The 12,518-nt window shown below is 39.0% G+C and overlaps 1 protein-coding gene across 3 annotated transcripts in view; it reads left to right on the top strand.

Annotated features, from left to right (window-relative positions):
• RCAN3 (RCAN family member 3) overlaps positions 1-12,518 on the top strand; it is a 53,531-nt gene that overhangs the window by 3,287 nt on the left and 37,726 nt on the right. For 2 of the 3 annotated variants that reach the window (XM_069540824.1, XM_060016290.1), the window contains exon 2: positions 4,209-4,463. In XM_069540824.1, coding sequence (XP_069396925.1) covers positions 4,269-4,463 — 195 coding nt within the window. In that variant the 5' untranslated portion in view covers positions 4,209-4,268. The remainder of the gene's footprint in view (positions 1-4,208; positions 4,464-12,518) is intronic. The other variant, XM_060016300.1, reaches the window with a different exon arrangement.

Consider the following 12,518-nt stretch of genomic DNA (forward strand, 5'->3'; position numbering starts at 1 on the left):
AGTTTTATTTTTTTAGTTTTATTTTTGTATCCTTTTTGTTGCTTGGAATTAGATCATTTGGGTGTGCATTTTTCTCATTTTGTTATTTTAATATAAATTCCACCGAAGGTTCTGATATTATTGGGGTCCTTTCGACCCAACAATACATTGACATAGATTGTGCCTATATAAAATAATTAGTTATCAACCACCAACTATATGCAAAGCATTATTCTGAGCACGCAGCATGTATTCTCTCATTTAATACTTCTAACATCGTTATTGGATAAGAATTATTATTATCACCCCCATTTTATAGTTGAGGAAATAGAAAGGGAGGCAAAGTAATTTACCTAACATAGAATACAGGGGACAGAGTTTAAATCTAGAGGAGTCTGATTATGGAGCCTGAATCTTTCTGAGATATATTTAAATATTGTTCAAACTTGTTTGCAGTTACTATGGTATTTCATTAATCCATCCTTTTAAGCTGTATCAAATATACACTACTGTATAAGTGAAGAAAATATAGCAATACTATAAAGATTATTGAAATATCTTGGGACAAAAGGCAAATAATTTAACAATAATGTAAAAAAATTGAAGGGAAAATACCTATAAAGATATTATAGGGGATAACTGACAAAATGTGAAAATCGACTCTGATTTAGATAAAAATATTATATCAATGTTAAAGTACTTGGTTTTGATAATTGAACTGTAGGTTGTATAAGAAAATGATCTTATTCTTATACACTGAAGTATTTGGGAGTAAAGGGGGCATACCCTATCTTGGTCTCAACGGTTTGGGGAAAAATGTATATGTATTAAAATGAGGGAATGATTTTTAAAATAGGCAAAAATGTAAGTAATTGTATACAGAAAAAGGGTACACAGGAATTCCTTATACTATTCTTACAACTTTTCTGTTTGACATTATATCAAAAGAAAAAGTTGCCCCAAAATGAAGGTAGAAAACAGGAAATGAAGGTGTAACATTCTAAGAATTTTTTTTTTTAAGTCAGGTGAAGGATTGTTTCTTGTGCTCTGATTTTCTTTTTTTTAGAGGTTGGAGGAAGGAACTTGAGACAAACAGAAAATCTTATCAAAAATAGCTTGACTTTCTCAAATTTCAAAATCTAGCCATTCAAAGCTCCCTAACACTCCAGCCAGGCCAGGTGTTTTCGTCACCTGTTTTTTTTTTTTTGCGGTACATGGGCCTCTCACTGTTGTGGCCTCTCCCGTTGCGGAGGACAGGCTCCGGACATGCAGGCTCAGCGGCCATGGCTCACGGGCCCAGCCACTCCGCGGCATGTGGGATCCTCCTGGACCGGGGCACGAACCTGTGTCTCCTGCATTGGCAGGCGGACTCTCAACCACTGCGCCACCAGGGAAGCCCCTCACCTCTTTTTAATGGGGAGGGGGAGGATAAAGACATTAGTGTCTCAGAGATAAGAGGTAAAGACAGCCCACTTTTAGTGATACTGAAAGTTAAATTAGGTTGGTTATATCATTTCCCTGCCTAAAACCTTCAATGCCATGCTAATATTGACTAATTTTTATGTCAGAACTCTGTAACCCTACTTTCAAGGCAGCCTGGCCCAAACCTACCTTTCTCACTTTGTTTCGTGCCATCCGCACCAAACCTGGTCCACTCTGGCCACACCAGATCTCATGGTCTTGTGCCTGCTCCTCTTTCTGTCTTCCTGCCTTTGTCCGTGAACTGTTGGCTTCGCCTGGAATGCACCCCATTCTCTTCCTGCAGAAATTCTGTTCATCTTTTAAGTCTAACTATAACCTCCGTTGGGGAAGCTGTCTCTAATCTAATGCAGAATTAAATTTTCCTTTGTCTGTGCTGCCGTATCAGAGGGGTAAACACAATACTACCTGCTTGCGTTCAGTAATCCTTATTAAGCATATACTCTGAGCTAGAAACTGTGCCAGGGACTGGGAATTCAAAGGTACTCAAGCTCTGGTAGCTTAGGAGTGATTTGTAAACAAATAATCAAGTACATAACAGAGAAATGAACAAAGCTACGGACTCTACCTGACAATTTAGGCTTAAAGAAAAGATTACAATGAAAGTCACAGTGAGATGCCATTTTCCCCCCCAGCACGCCCCTGTCCAGATCAGAGATTTCCAGCACAGTCATCTACTTAAAGGAATAAGTTTTAAACAGTTGTAGTACCAGATAGGTATATTCAAAGGAAAGCTAAAAATACAAGTCTAGAACTCAGGAGAGAGAGGTGGAGTTCAGTGTGCACAGGCAGGAAAGACCTGGGGGCAGATGAGAATCTTTCGGGATCCTGTAGGTTTTCAACGCATCATCGCCTCCAATGCCCAAGATTCTGCTCTTGCTTCCCCCTCAATTTTGGTGACATCTTTCCCCGCTTAAGAATTATTGAAGCGAGAGACTGTATTGATATACATGTGTTGTGTGTGTCAACCACGGGGAAGCAAGAAACAAAGTTGAGAAACACTGGTGGTGGAGTAGTTAAAATCCTTGGGCCTTGATAAAACCACCCAGGAAGAGTAAGATGAAGAAGAGGATGGGGTTGAAACCTCGAAGAGACGTTGTAAAGGGTGAGTAGGGAAAGAGGAGCCAGTGACAAGGGCAGCTGGGGAGGAAGGAGAGCCGGGAAAGACGGAGCCCGGGGAGGGCAGGGGCACAGAGACGTCCCAGAAGGAATGGGTGGGCGGCGGTCCCGAGCTGCAGAGACAGGCAGAGGCCTGGGATTAGGACACCACGAAGAGGCTGTTGCTGTCCAATGGGGGCAGTTTTAGCTGGAAGAGGGTGGCAGGAGTCCTGCAGTCCTGAATTCAGGAGTGACTGGAGTTGAGGAGACTCCTCTTTCCAGGAAGCTGGTAGGAAAGGGGAAGCAGAGACAGAGGGAGGTAGATGGAGGGGCAGGCCGACTCCAAATGGAAGGTTTTCTTTTTTCAAGATTGGGCCGGAGTGGGGGTGGGGAATCTTGAAGAGGTATGTTTGCTGAAGAAGAGGAGTGAATGGGTGGAGACGGAGAAATTAAAAGTATAGGAGCCAGTTAATGGAACAAGGTCCTTTGGGGGTATTATTGAAGAGAAGAAATTCTTGCTTTGGTGGGATCTCCTTGAGGATAGGAACCATGTTTTATTCATCTCATAGCTCGCTGTACTTGGCATGCAGTAGACACTCGGAAAATGTTTCTGAAAACAAGTAAAGATTTTACTTTTTAGAATTAGTCTTTCCTGATTGATGCAGTGGAATAACGGGGGGAAAAAAATCACTATTTTTTCGCATAATTAACATTCTGTACTGTTTTCTATATAAGCAATATATTTGCAACTTCGTGTTCTTTGAAATAAAAGAGAAAATCACGAAGGGAATATTGAGGTAGTAATAATCATGCTCACTTAATTTTTCTGTGCCTGAAGTATTACTTAAATTCCAGCATTTTGAAATGTGTTATGTTCAAGGCACTCTGCTTGGTGGATGTGGAGTGCAGTTCATCAGAAGAGACAAAAATGCACGTAAACAGTCCTATAAGACAGACTCTGCTCATTATTTAACAGTGGGACACTATCAGCTCCATGCTTTGGGGTTTAAATTATTGATTTTTAAGCATTCAGAGAAAGGACATTTTTAAAATTGTCTTCTATGTCAGATTTTGCCCGTTGTAAATATTACTGATATTAGCAAAGACCAACTTTGTATAGAACTTTCGGTTCTGTGTAACTTAGTTCTTCGAGAGTGTATTCAAAAAGAACAAATTGTTTAAAAAAAAGGTAAAGTCAGCTTATTGCAGACCATATTTTAGGGTGCAGATGGTGAGTGAATCAGTGTGGGTTTTATTCTGCTCTGCCAATTTCAGTGTTGCAGACCTAAATCCCAAACAAATATGCAAAGGCAGTTCTGGTTCACATTTTCCTTCCTACTGCTTGTAAACTGGTGTACATGTTGATAGTATCTCATTTTGTATTATACTCCCAGCTCCATTTCAGTAGAAAACTTGCAGCCTTTTTTTCGTAATATGTCGTTGCCAGTGAAATATATTACATAAAGTATGCTAAGCAAATCCAATTAGTATGTATAGAATTCATTTATGAGGACTGTAATGAGGTTATTTAAACTTTGAGTGATCTTTCCTGAATAAAATTGCTTCATTTGATGAGTCGCTGTCTTGAGAATTAATTGGAGCGTTATTGGGCCTTCAAAGTCTTATCTCTGTTGTTTTCTTTTTTTTAACAGTAGATGCCTGGTAGACATCTTAGAACTTTAAGAACGGAAAAGACCTGCTTTTAGGGGATAATGCTGAGGGACACTATGAAATCTTGGAATGACAGCCAGTCAGATCTCTGTAGCAGTGACCAAGAAGAGGAAGAAGAGATGATTTTTGGTGAAAATGAAGATGATTTGGAAGAAATGATGGATTTAAGTGATCTGCCTACCTCACTTTTTGCTTGCAGTGTCCATGAAGCTGTGTTTGAGGTGCCAGAGCAGAAGGTAGGCATGTACCCTGCCTTTCCCTGCCTTTGATAGTGTGTTAAATGTGTGCGGGTTCGGGGAAACAGCATGTCGCTGCCCGTTTGCAAAGTTTATTACTGGTCCGTGACAAGTAGAGAAGTGTGCACCAAACTTTAGACATTGCTCGGGCATTTTTATTATGCTTTATGAGACTATCAGTCTGCAACAGATAGGAAATATTTAAAATCCAGTCCTTCCCCACAGACATTTTGAGAAGTACTGGTTTCTAGTGAACTCTGAATCAAGTCCTATTAAGTTCATCCATTTATTCATGCAGTCATTCATTTTTGGAGCCCGTGGTTAAAGAGAAGCTAAGTGATTTTTAGCCTGGCTTCCTATTACTTGGGAGCTAATTCACAAAAGAAGGAATTATTTTAAGCCTTTTTCTAGGGCTAATTACATAATTAGGACTATTTATGATTTCATTTTAACAGAGTTGTTAGTATTTCTTGTTTTACTTTCTACAACCTGGCCAGGGCAAAATGATTGAGTTTAGTTTTTTAAAAGGTTACTCTTCTTTAGTTCATTCATTATTTAACTGGAAAAAGAGATTGTATGTGCGCTTTTGGTTCCGTCGTGACCTCACAAAAGCTTGTGGGTCTTAGTCATACAAAAGTAAAATATTTCTGCCACTGGTATGAATTTTGCATGTTCTAAGACTTCGTTTAAAAATCCTATCACGATCCTTTTAATTTGCTATCTATGCCCTCTAAGTATTTTCCTTCCAGTGACTCTCATGGAGCAGAACTTGATACAGTTTGACTCAGTACATACTTGAGTGCTCCAGTGTGTAAGGCACTGTACCAGTTGCTTCAGGGAATTTAAACAGCTTCTGCCACAGAGAGTTTACAGTCCTGCAGTGGAGATGATCAGTAATTTGATGTAAGATAGAATACTCGTGCCTTTAGAGACACTTGAAAGTACTGAGGTAACAGAGGAGTAGGATCACAGCCAGCTGGAATAAAAGAGCTTACGGGGAGACGCATTGCAGAGGAGCTGTGTGAGTTGGGTAGGAGTTTAGCAGGGAAGGGAAAGGCAGTTCCAGCCAGAGGGAACAGAATGAGCAAAAGAGCTGAATCAGGAGAGGGTGGACCGCTTACGGCAGGGAGTAGTGAGCAGTTCTGTGTGGCTGGCGCTGAGGTGAGATGTAGCCAACGTCAAGAGCAGTTGGGCTGGAAAGGTGAGTGTGAGGCATCCTGCAGACTCAAGGAGCTTGCCCTTCTGTGGTCAGTAGCCTCTGAGCAAAGGAGTGGCAGTCAGAATTACACATTGGGAAGGTCAGCCACAACCTGTAAAGGGCAGAGCAGTGGCAGGAGAGCCAAAAGCAGGGCCCGTTGGGGTGCGCTTGTGGAAACCAGCCTAGAGGTACAGGAGACCTGGAAGGGGAGAGGGAGAGGGTGGCAGCCACCAGGTTTTTACCGTTTGGGTTTGTTTACATTTACAAATGCTATTTTCTTTCCCAAGTTCAGTCACAGTGTAGACATTTTGAAATCATTCTTCCTAGTTTTCTCATACGTTTTAAGAGCTCTAAATTTTCATGTAATAAATAATTACATTGACTTTGTTGTTTGCTGTTGTGAGAAACCACATGTATTACTAGTTTATCTTAAAATTCGTAAGAATTTTTCAAGAAACCTCACAATCTTATCTGTCCCAAGTTTTTCATTTTTTACTATAGCCTAGGGGTTTGTTTAACTTGCCGAAGTGATGAATTCTGGTTGGTTTTCAATTTTAAAACCATTTGACGTTGTATCTAACCTAAATTTATATTGGAAATCATATCACCAGAAATTCTAGCAGCAGTTCAGTGGACTTCACATTACATACAGTTCACATTACAACTCATAGTAAATTTTATGAGTTCATGATAATATCTGAAGCTGCAGAATATAAAATGTTTATATAATAAAATTATATATGGATCATTAATTGGATATAAAGTGTAAGGAGAATCAAATGTTTTCTTTATAGTTTGCTTCTCACTATCAGTGTCTTATTTTGCTTTAGTTTCTTCTGGAATAACCTGTCTGTGCAGGTCATCCACATACGTGCAAAAAACAAAGCAAAACAAAAACCACTTCTGATGGATTATGGACAAAATCATTCTGATTGCAATTAAATGTTTTATTTTCAAAAGAATTTTAGTTTTTTCTCCAGGTTTGAAAAGGCGTTTGTCTTGATAATTTTATAATTGTTGGAATGCGCTTCTACCCTCTTCTGAATGGTGGACTGAGTAACACAGGGGCCATTGTCATGTGAAGGTGAATCTTCATTTTAGATCGCTGGATTTGGGCTCTACATTTTCATCAGTTTTTCTTGAAAATTGCATGAGGTGGGGGAGGAAAAGTAAAGAATATAGGAAACTGTAAGAAAAATAAACCGAGGAAAAGGCTTATCTCGTCATTTCTGTTTCTGCAGCAGCACGGTTGCTAGTTCTTATACATGTGCTCAGCTAATCAGCGGCTCCATCTGGAGCACTGCAGGTTTAGTACCTAATTTTTCTGTAACAGATTGGAATTTGTTCCGTGTGATTTTATTAACTTGACATTTTTAACCCCAATTTTCCCTTTCTTAAAATAAGGAAAAATTGAGCAGCCTTCTGGTTTGAACATGAGAGGTCTTCAAAATGCAATTTAGGTTTTTATGATGGGAGAAACTGGAGTGATTCTCCTTTCTGATTTAGGTCTGAGTATCTGAGGGGACTCAGTAAATGTTGATGCGAAGCAGCGTTCCGATAGGACTGACTTTATAAAGAAATGCATGTGGCTATTGGATTAGTCTCTTCGCAAAGCACTACCCTTCGCTCATGAAACTGTTTCCACTGACCTACTCACCATACGACATTTGATTTATTTTTCTAATGACGATGGTTGGGGTATATTAAGACATCTCTACTTGCTCTCCTGGTCCTGCTTTTTGATCAGTGACACTTAGCATCTAATACAGTTCCCAGTACGGGGCAACACCTGTTAAATGTTTGTTGAATGAATGGATTATGTAAGATATTTGTGGAGGATTAGTGATACAGAGCTGTGGTAGAGAAACAGACTTATAAGCTGAGTGAGGTTAAGTAGTATGTAGAAGATTTAATCTGAAATTGTGATTTCAGATACACTGGCGCAAATTCTTCTGTGGTCTGTATAATCATATTCATAATATAATCTTTCTGTCGAGCATTTGGTTTCTATACCCTCCATTTAAAGAATAGAAAATATTACTTAAGAAAAATAAATGATATCTGGAAGTTAACTGAAATACCCTGAGTCTCTGGTTTTTAGACCTAATCAATTGTTGAGTGTTCTAATACAACCTTCAATCCAGGAGAAATGAATCTTTTGAGGAAAGTGATTTGTTTTAAACTTGAGAATTGAAAAAGGGGATTCAAAGGAAGAATGTTAAAGTGAACTGTATTTTTAACAGTGCCTGGAACATAATATGGTTTCAGTAAATATTTGTTCAATTGAATCTGTAGTGCCATTCTGGCCAAGAATTAGTAAAAATTTAATTAACTTCAAGGCTAGATTAAACACTAGAGAATCATAGAAGTTTAGAGCTGGAAGAAATCCTAGCCAAGTCTCATACAGTAGTTTCAGAGTAACAGAGTAATTGAGCTTGCTTTAGAACCCATTTTTCAGTTGTACACTGAAAACTACAAAACATTGCTGAAGGAAATTAAAGACAACATAAATAAATGGAAAGATATTCATATCCGTGGACTGGAATACGTAATATTGTTAAGATGTCAGTACTGCCTAAAACAGTCTATGGATTTGGTGCAATCCCTAAGATGTTTCCTGCAGAAATAGAAAAACTCATCCTAAAATTCATAGACTCTCAAGAGACCCCCAAATAACCAAAACAATTTTGAAAAAGAACAACGTTGGAGGACTCACACTTGCTGATTTTAAAACTTAATACAAAGCTGTAGTAATCAAAGCAGTGTGGTGCTTACTTGTCAATTATATCTCAATTTAAAAAAAACAGTATGGTACTAGTATAAAGATAGACATATTAACCAATTGAATAGAACAGAGAGTCCAGAAATGAATCATTGCATATATGGTCAAATGATTTTCAGCAAGGATACCAAGACCATTCAACGGGGAAAGGACAGTCTTTTCAACAAATAATGCTGGGAAAACTGGATATCCACATGCAAAAGAATGAGGTTGGACCCTTACCTTACACCATATACAAAAATTAATTCCAAATAGATCAAAGACCTAAATGTAAGAGCTAAAACTGTAAACTCTTAGAAGGAAACATAGAGGGAAAGCTTCTTGACATTGGATTTGGCATTAATTTCTCAGATAGGACACCAAAAGCACAGACAACAATAGAAAAAGTAGATAAATTGGACTTTATCAGAATTTAAAACGTGTGCAGAGAATATTTTCAAATCGTATATCTGATAAGGGATTAATCCCCAGAATATATAAAGAACTCCTAAAATTCAACAACAAAAACCAAATGGGGTATATACAACTAATTGAAAAATGGGCAGAAGATTTGAATAGACATTTCTCCAAAGGTGTATAAATGGCCAATAAGTACATGAAAAGATGCTCAACATCATGAATAATTAGGGAAATACAAATCAAATTCACAATGAGATACTTCACACCCATTATTGACAAGGATATGGAGAAATTGGAACCTTTTGTGCATTGCTGGCGGGAACATAAAATGGTGTGACTGCTGTGGAAAATGGTATGGCAGCTCTTCAAAGAATTAAACATAGAATTACCATATGATCCAATGATTTTGCTTCTGGGTATATACACAAAAGAAAGCAGGGACTCCAACAGATATTTGTACACCAATGTTCACAGCAGTATTATTCACAATAGGCAAAAAGTGGAAACAACTCAAATGTCTATCAACGGATAAGTTAATAAACAAAATGCAGTGTATACATACAATGGACTATTATCCAGACTTAAAAACGAATGAAATTCTGATGCTGTGGATGAACCTTGAAAGACATTATGCTAAGTGAAATAAACCAGACAGACACAAGAGGATAAATATCGTATGATTCTACTTATATGAGACAGAATGTAGAATGGTGGTTGCCATGGGCTGTGAGAAGTGGGGAATTGGGAGTTACAGCTTAATGGCTACAGAGTTTCAATTTGGGATGATGAGAAGTTCTGGAGATGGATAGTGGTTATGTACAGCAGTGTGAATATACTTAATGCCATTGAATTGTACACTTAAAAATGGTTAAAATGGTAAATTTTGCGTTTTGTATATTTTACCACAAAAAAAATGCAACCTCCCCTTTTTCTTGACTTTATCATTCTTTGTAATGTGCTTTTATACATATATAATATATATATAATATGTACATATGTGTGTGTACTACATATGTATATATGTATGGGCACCTCTTTTGCATGCTTTCGGCCCACGTTTTCACTCCAGCTGTTGTGAGCGTACTCACCTGTGTGCAGGTGTAATGTGCAGGTGTAACCCCACAGCAGCTGGCCTCCGTGGCACTGTGGATATCTTACTCTTTGTCCCAGTGTTTCTCTGCTGACTGTGCACAGATGCTCGTCCGTATTGATGCAGGTGCAGACGTAGCAGTGTGAGGGAGTTAATTAACATCTCACAGGGCAATCCTAGACCAGTGGGGGGCTGAAGCCAGTGAATACGTCCCTTCTCCTCTACTCTCCAGCCACCAGTTCCTTGGATTCTGGTTCCTCAGAGTGCTCCTAGCAGGATCAAGCCCCAGTTGCTCACAGAGGTGACCAGCTTGGTAACACAACCTGGACAGAAGGAGGACGGGCTTTCCCTTCTTCCCTGTTCCCACCTTGTCACATGAGGTCACTTCCCAAAACAAGCTCCTTGTGTGTGCCCTTGCCTCGGCCTCTGCTTTCACAAGGAGCCCAGGCAAGACACAGGTGAATAACTTACAAGTTTGGTTATTCCTCCTGTGTAAAGGCACTGTCTCAGGCTCTCAAAAAAGGGGCAATTTTTAGCTTGTGCAGAAAGGATAAAGACTAATATAAAGAAAAACCACGTGCCCACCCAATTTAGCAAATAAAATTTTACTAATAAATTGAACTCCTTTTGTCTTCTCCCAGAGATAAGCGTTGTCCTGAACTCCATGTTTATCATTTCCCATGCAATTTTAACTTTTTATTAAGTTTAACCGTATGAAATTGGTGTATCTGTAGGCCAAAATGGTCAAATACAGGTTTCCCCCTTTCTCCAAAAGTAGAGTGTTTCTACAAAACCTTTTGTAAGCTGAAACGGTATAAAATGAAGAAGCAATTCCTTAGGACACATCTTACCAAAGGATGCACAGAATAAATCAAGGTAGAGCACAGATGCTCACAGACACAGTTCAAAGCTAAGGTGGCTTGAGATGCTGAGATGCTAAGGATAGTTCCCCGGGACGGAGCTTGGTGGTGCCACTCTCACCGCTTGTGGTGTGCACTGCCTCTATAACAGCTGCTGCAAAACAGATGCTGAGTGCGATTTTCGCCTTTTTTTTGTAAAAGGGAAACATCCTCTTTGGATTTCTTTCAGTTAGTGAAAACAGGTACTAATGTAGGTCTTTTGTAAAAGCAAAGCAGCATAAAGCAAACTTTCAAAAAGTGGTGGATACCTGTATTGGCGTTTCTTCTGGTTCAGCCTAATACTGTGTGTATGTATGTATACTATTTTTAAATTTTGCTCTATTTTCAGTTGACAAGATTGTCTATTTAGAAAGGAATCTACATAAAAACTCTTAGAACTAATAAGTGAGTTTAAGAAGGTTGTAGGATACAGGGTCAATATACAGTATCAACTACATGTCTCTATACTAGCAGTAAACATTTGGAAATTGAAACTTAAAAAACACTGCAGTAGCACCATGAAATACTTAAAGATAAATCCAACAAAATATGTGCAGGATCTGTATGCTGAAAACTATAACACTAATGGAATACATAGAATTTTACATAATTTAAAATTTTCTATAAATGGCATAATTATATGTTTTTTCTCCATGTTATATTTGTAAGATTTTTTTTTAAATACCATGCCTCTCTCTTTTGACCTGCAAAGTTTTGTGGTTTTTTAAATTAATTAATTAATTAATTTTTGGCTGTATTGGGTCTTCGTTGCCACGCACGGGCTGTCTCTAGCTGTGGTGAGCAGGGGCTACTCTTCGTTGCAGTACACGGGCTTCTCAATGCGGTGGCTTCTCTTGTTGCGGAGCACGGGCTCTAGGCGCGTGGGTTTCAGTAGTTGTGGCTCGCGAGCTCTAGAGCGCAGGCCCAGTAGTTGTGGTGCACGGGCTTAGTTGCTCCACGGCATGTAGGATCTTCCCAGACCAGGGATCAAACCCATGTCCCCTGCATTGACAGGAGGATTCTTAACCACTGCGCCACCAGAGAAGTCCCTTATATTTGTAAGATTAATCCATGTTAAGATATGTGTTCAGTGTCGCTTGCTGTATACTGTCCTGTTTTACCAATATGCCATTCTTTATTTACCCATTCTAATGTTGGACCTTTAGGTTATTTTTGAGATGTTGTTATTGCAACAGTGATGTTGTAAGTGTTCTGTGTGTGTCCTGTATATGTGAGGGTGAGGGTGGGGCGTCTCCTCGGGGTATATAAGCAGGAATGACGTTGCTGGCTTGTCAGGTTGCGCATTTTCACCATCTTAGTGGAAACTGTCAGATAGTCTCTAAAGTTGTACCTGTTTGCATTCCTACCAGCCGTGTAGAAGAGTTCCCATTGTTCCATAGCATCACCAATACTTTATATTTTCAGAATTGAAAATGTTTGCCAGTCTGGTAGTTAACATTTTTATTCCTTTTTAACACACTTTTGCATAAACTGTAGATGAATGCTTCTCAAATTTATCGCTTAGTGAAGGACCAGGTTTTTCCTCCAAACTGTCACAGATTTGTAAAATGCAATAAGAATGTCACAGCAGTGTAAACTTGCTAAAATGTTCCTAGACCCTTTCTCTCAATTTCTATGCCAAACCTTGTTGTGGACCAGTAGCGAAGTTCATGGACTAGTGCTGGGT

The sequence above is a fragment of the Delphinus delphis genome, chromosome 1, assembly GCF_949987515.2.
Source record: "Delphinus delphis chromosome 1, mDelDel1.2, whole genome shotgun sequence".
In the NCBI taxonomy this organism is placed as follows: domain Eukaryota; kingdom Metazoa; phylum Chordata; class Mammalia; order Artiodactyla; family Delphinidae; genus Delphinus; species Delphinus delphis.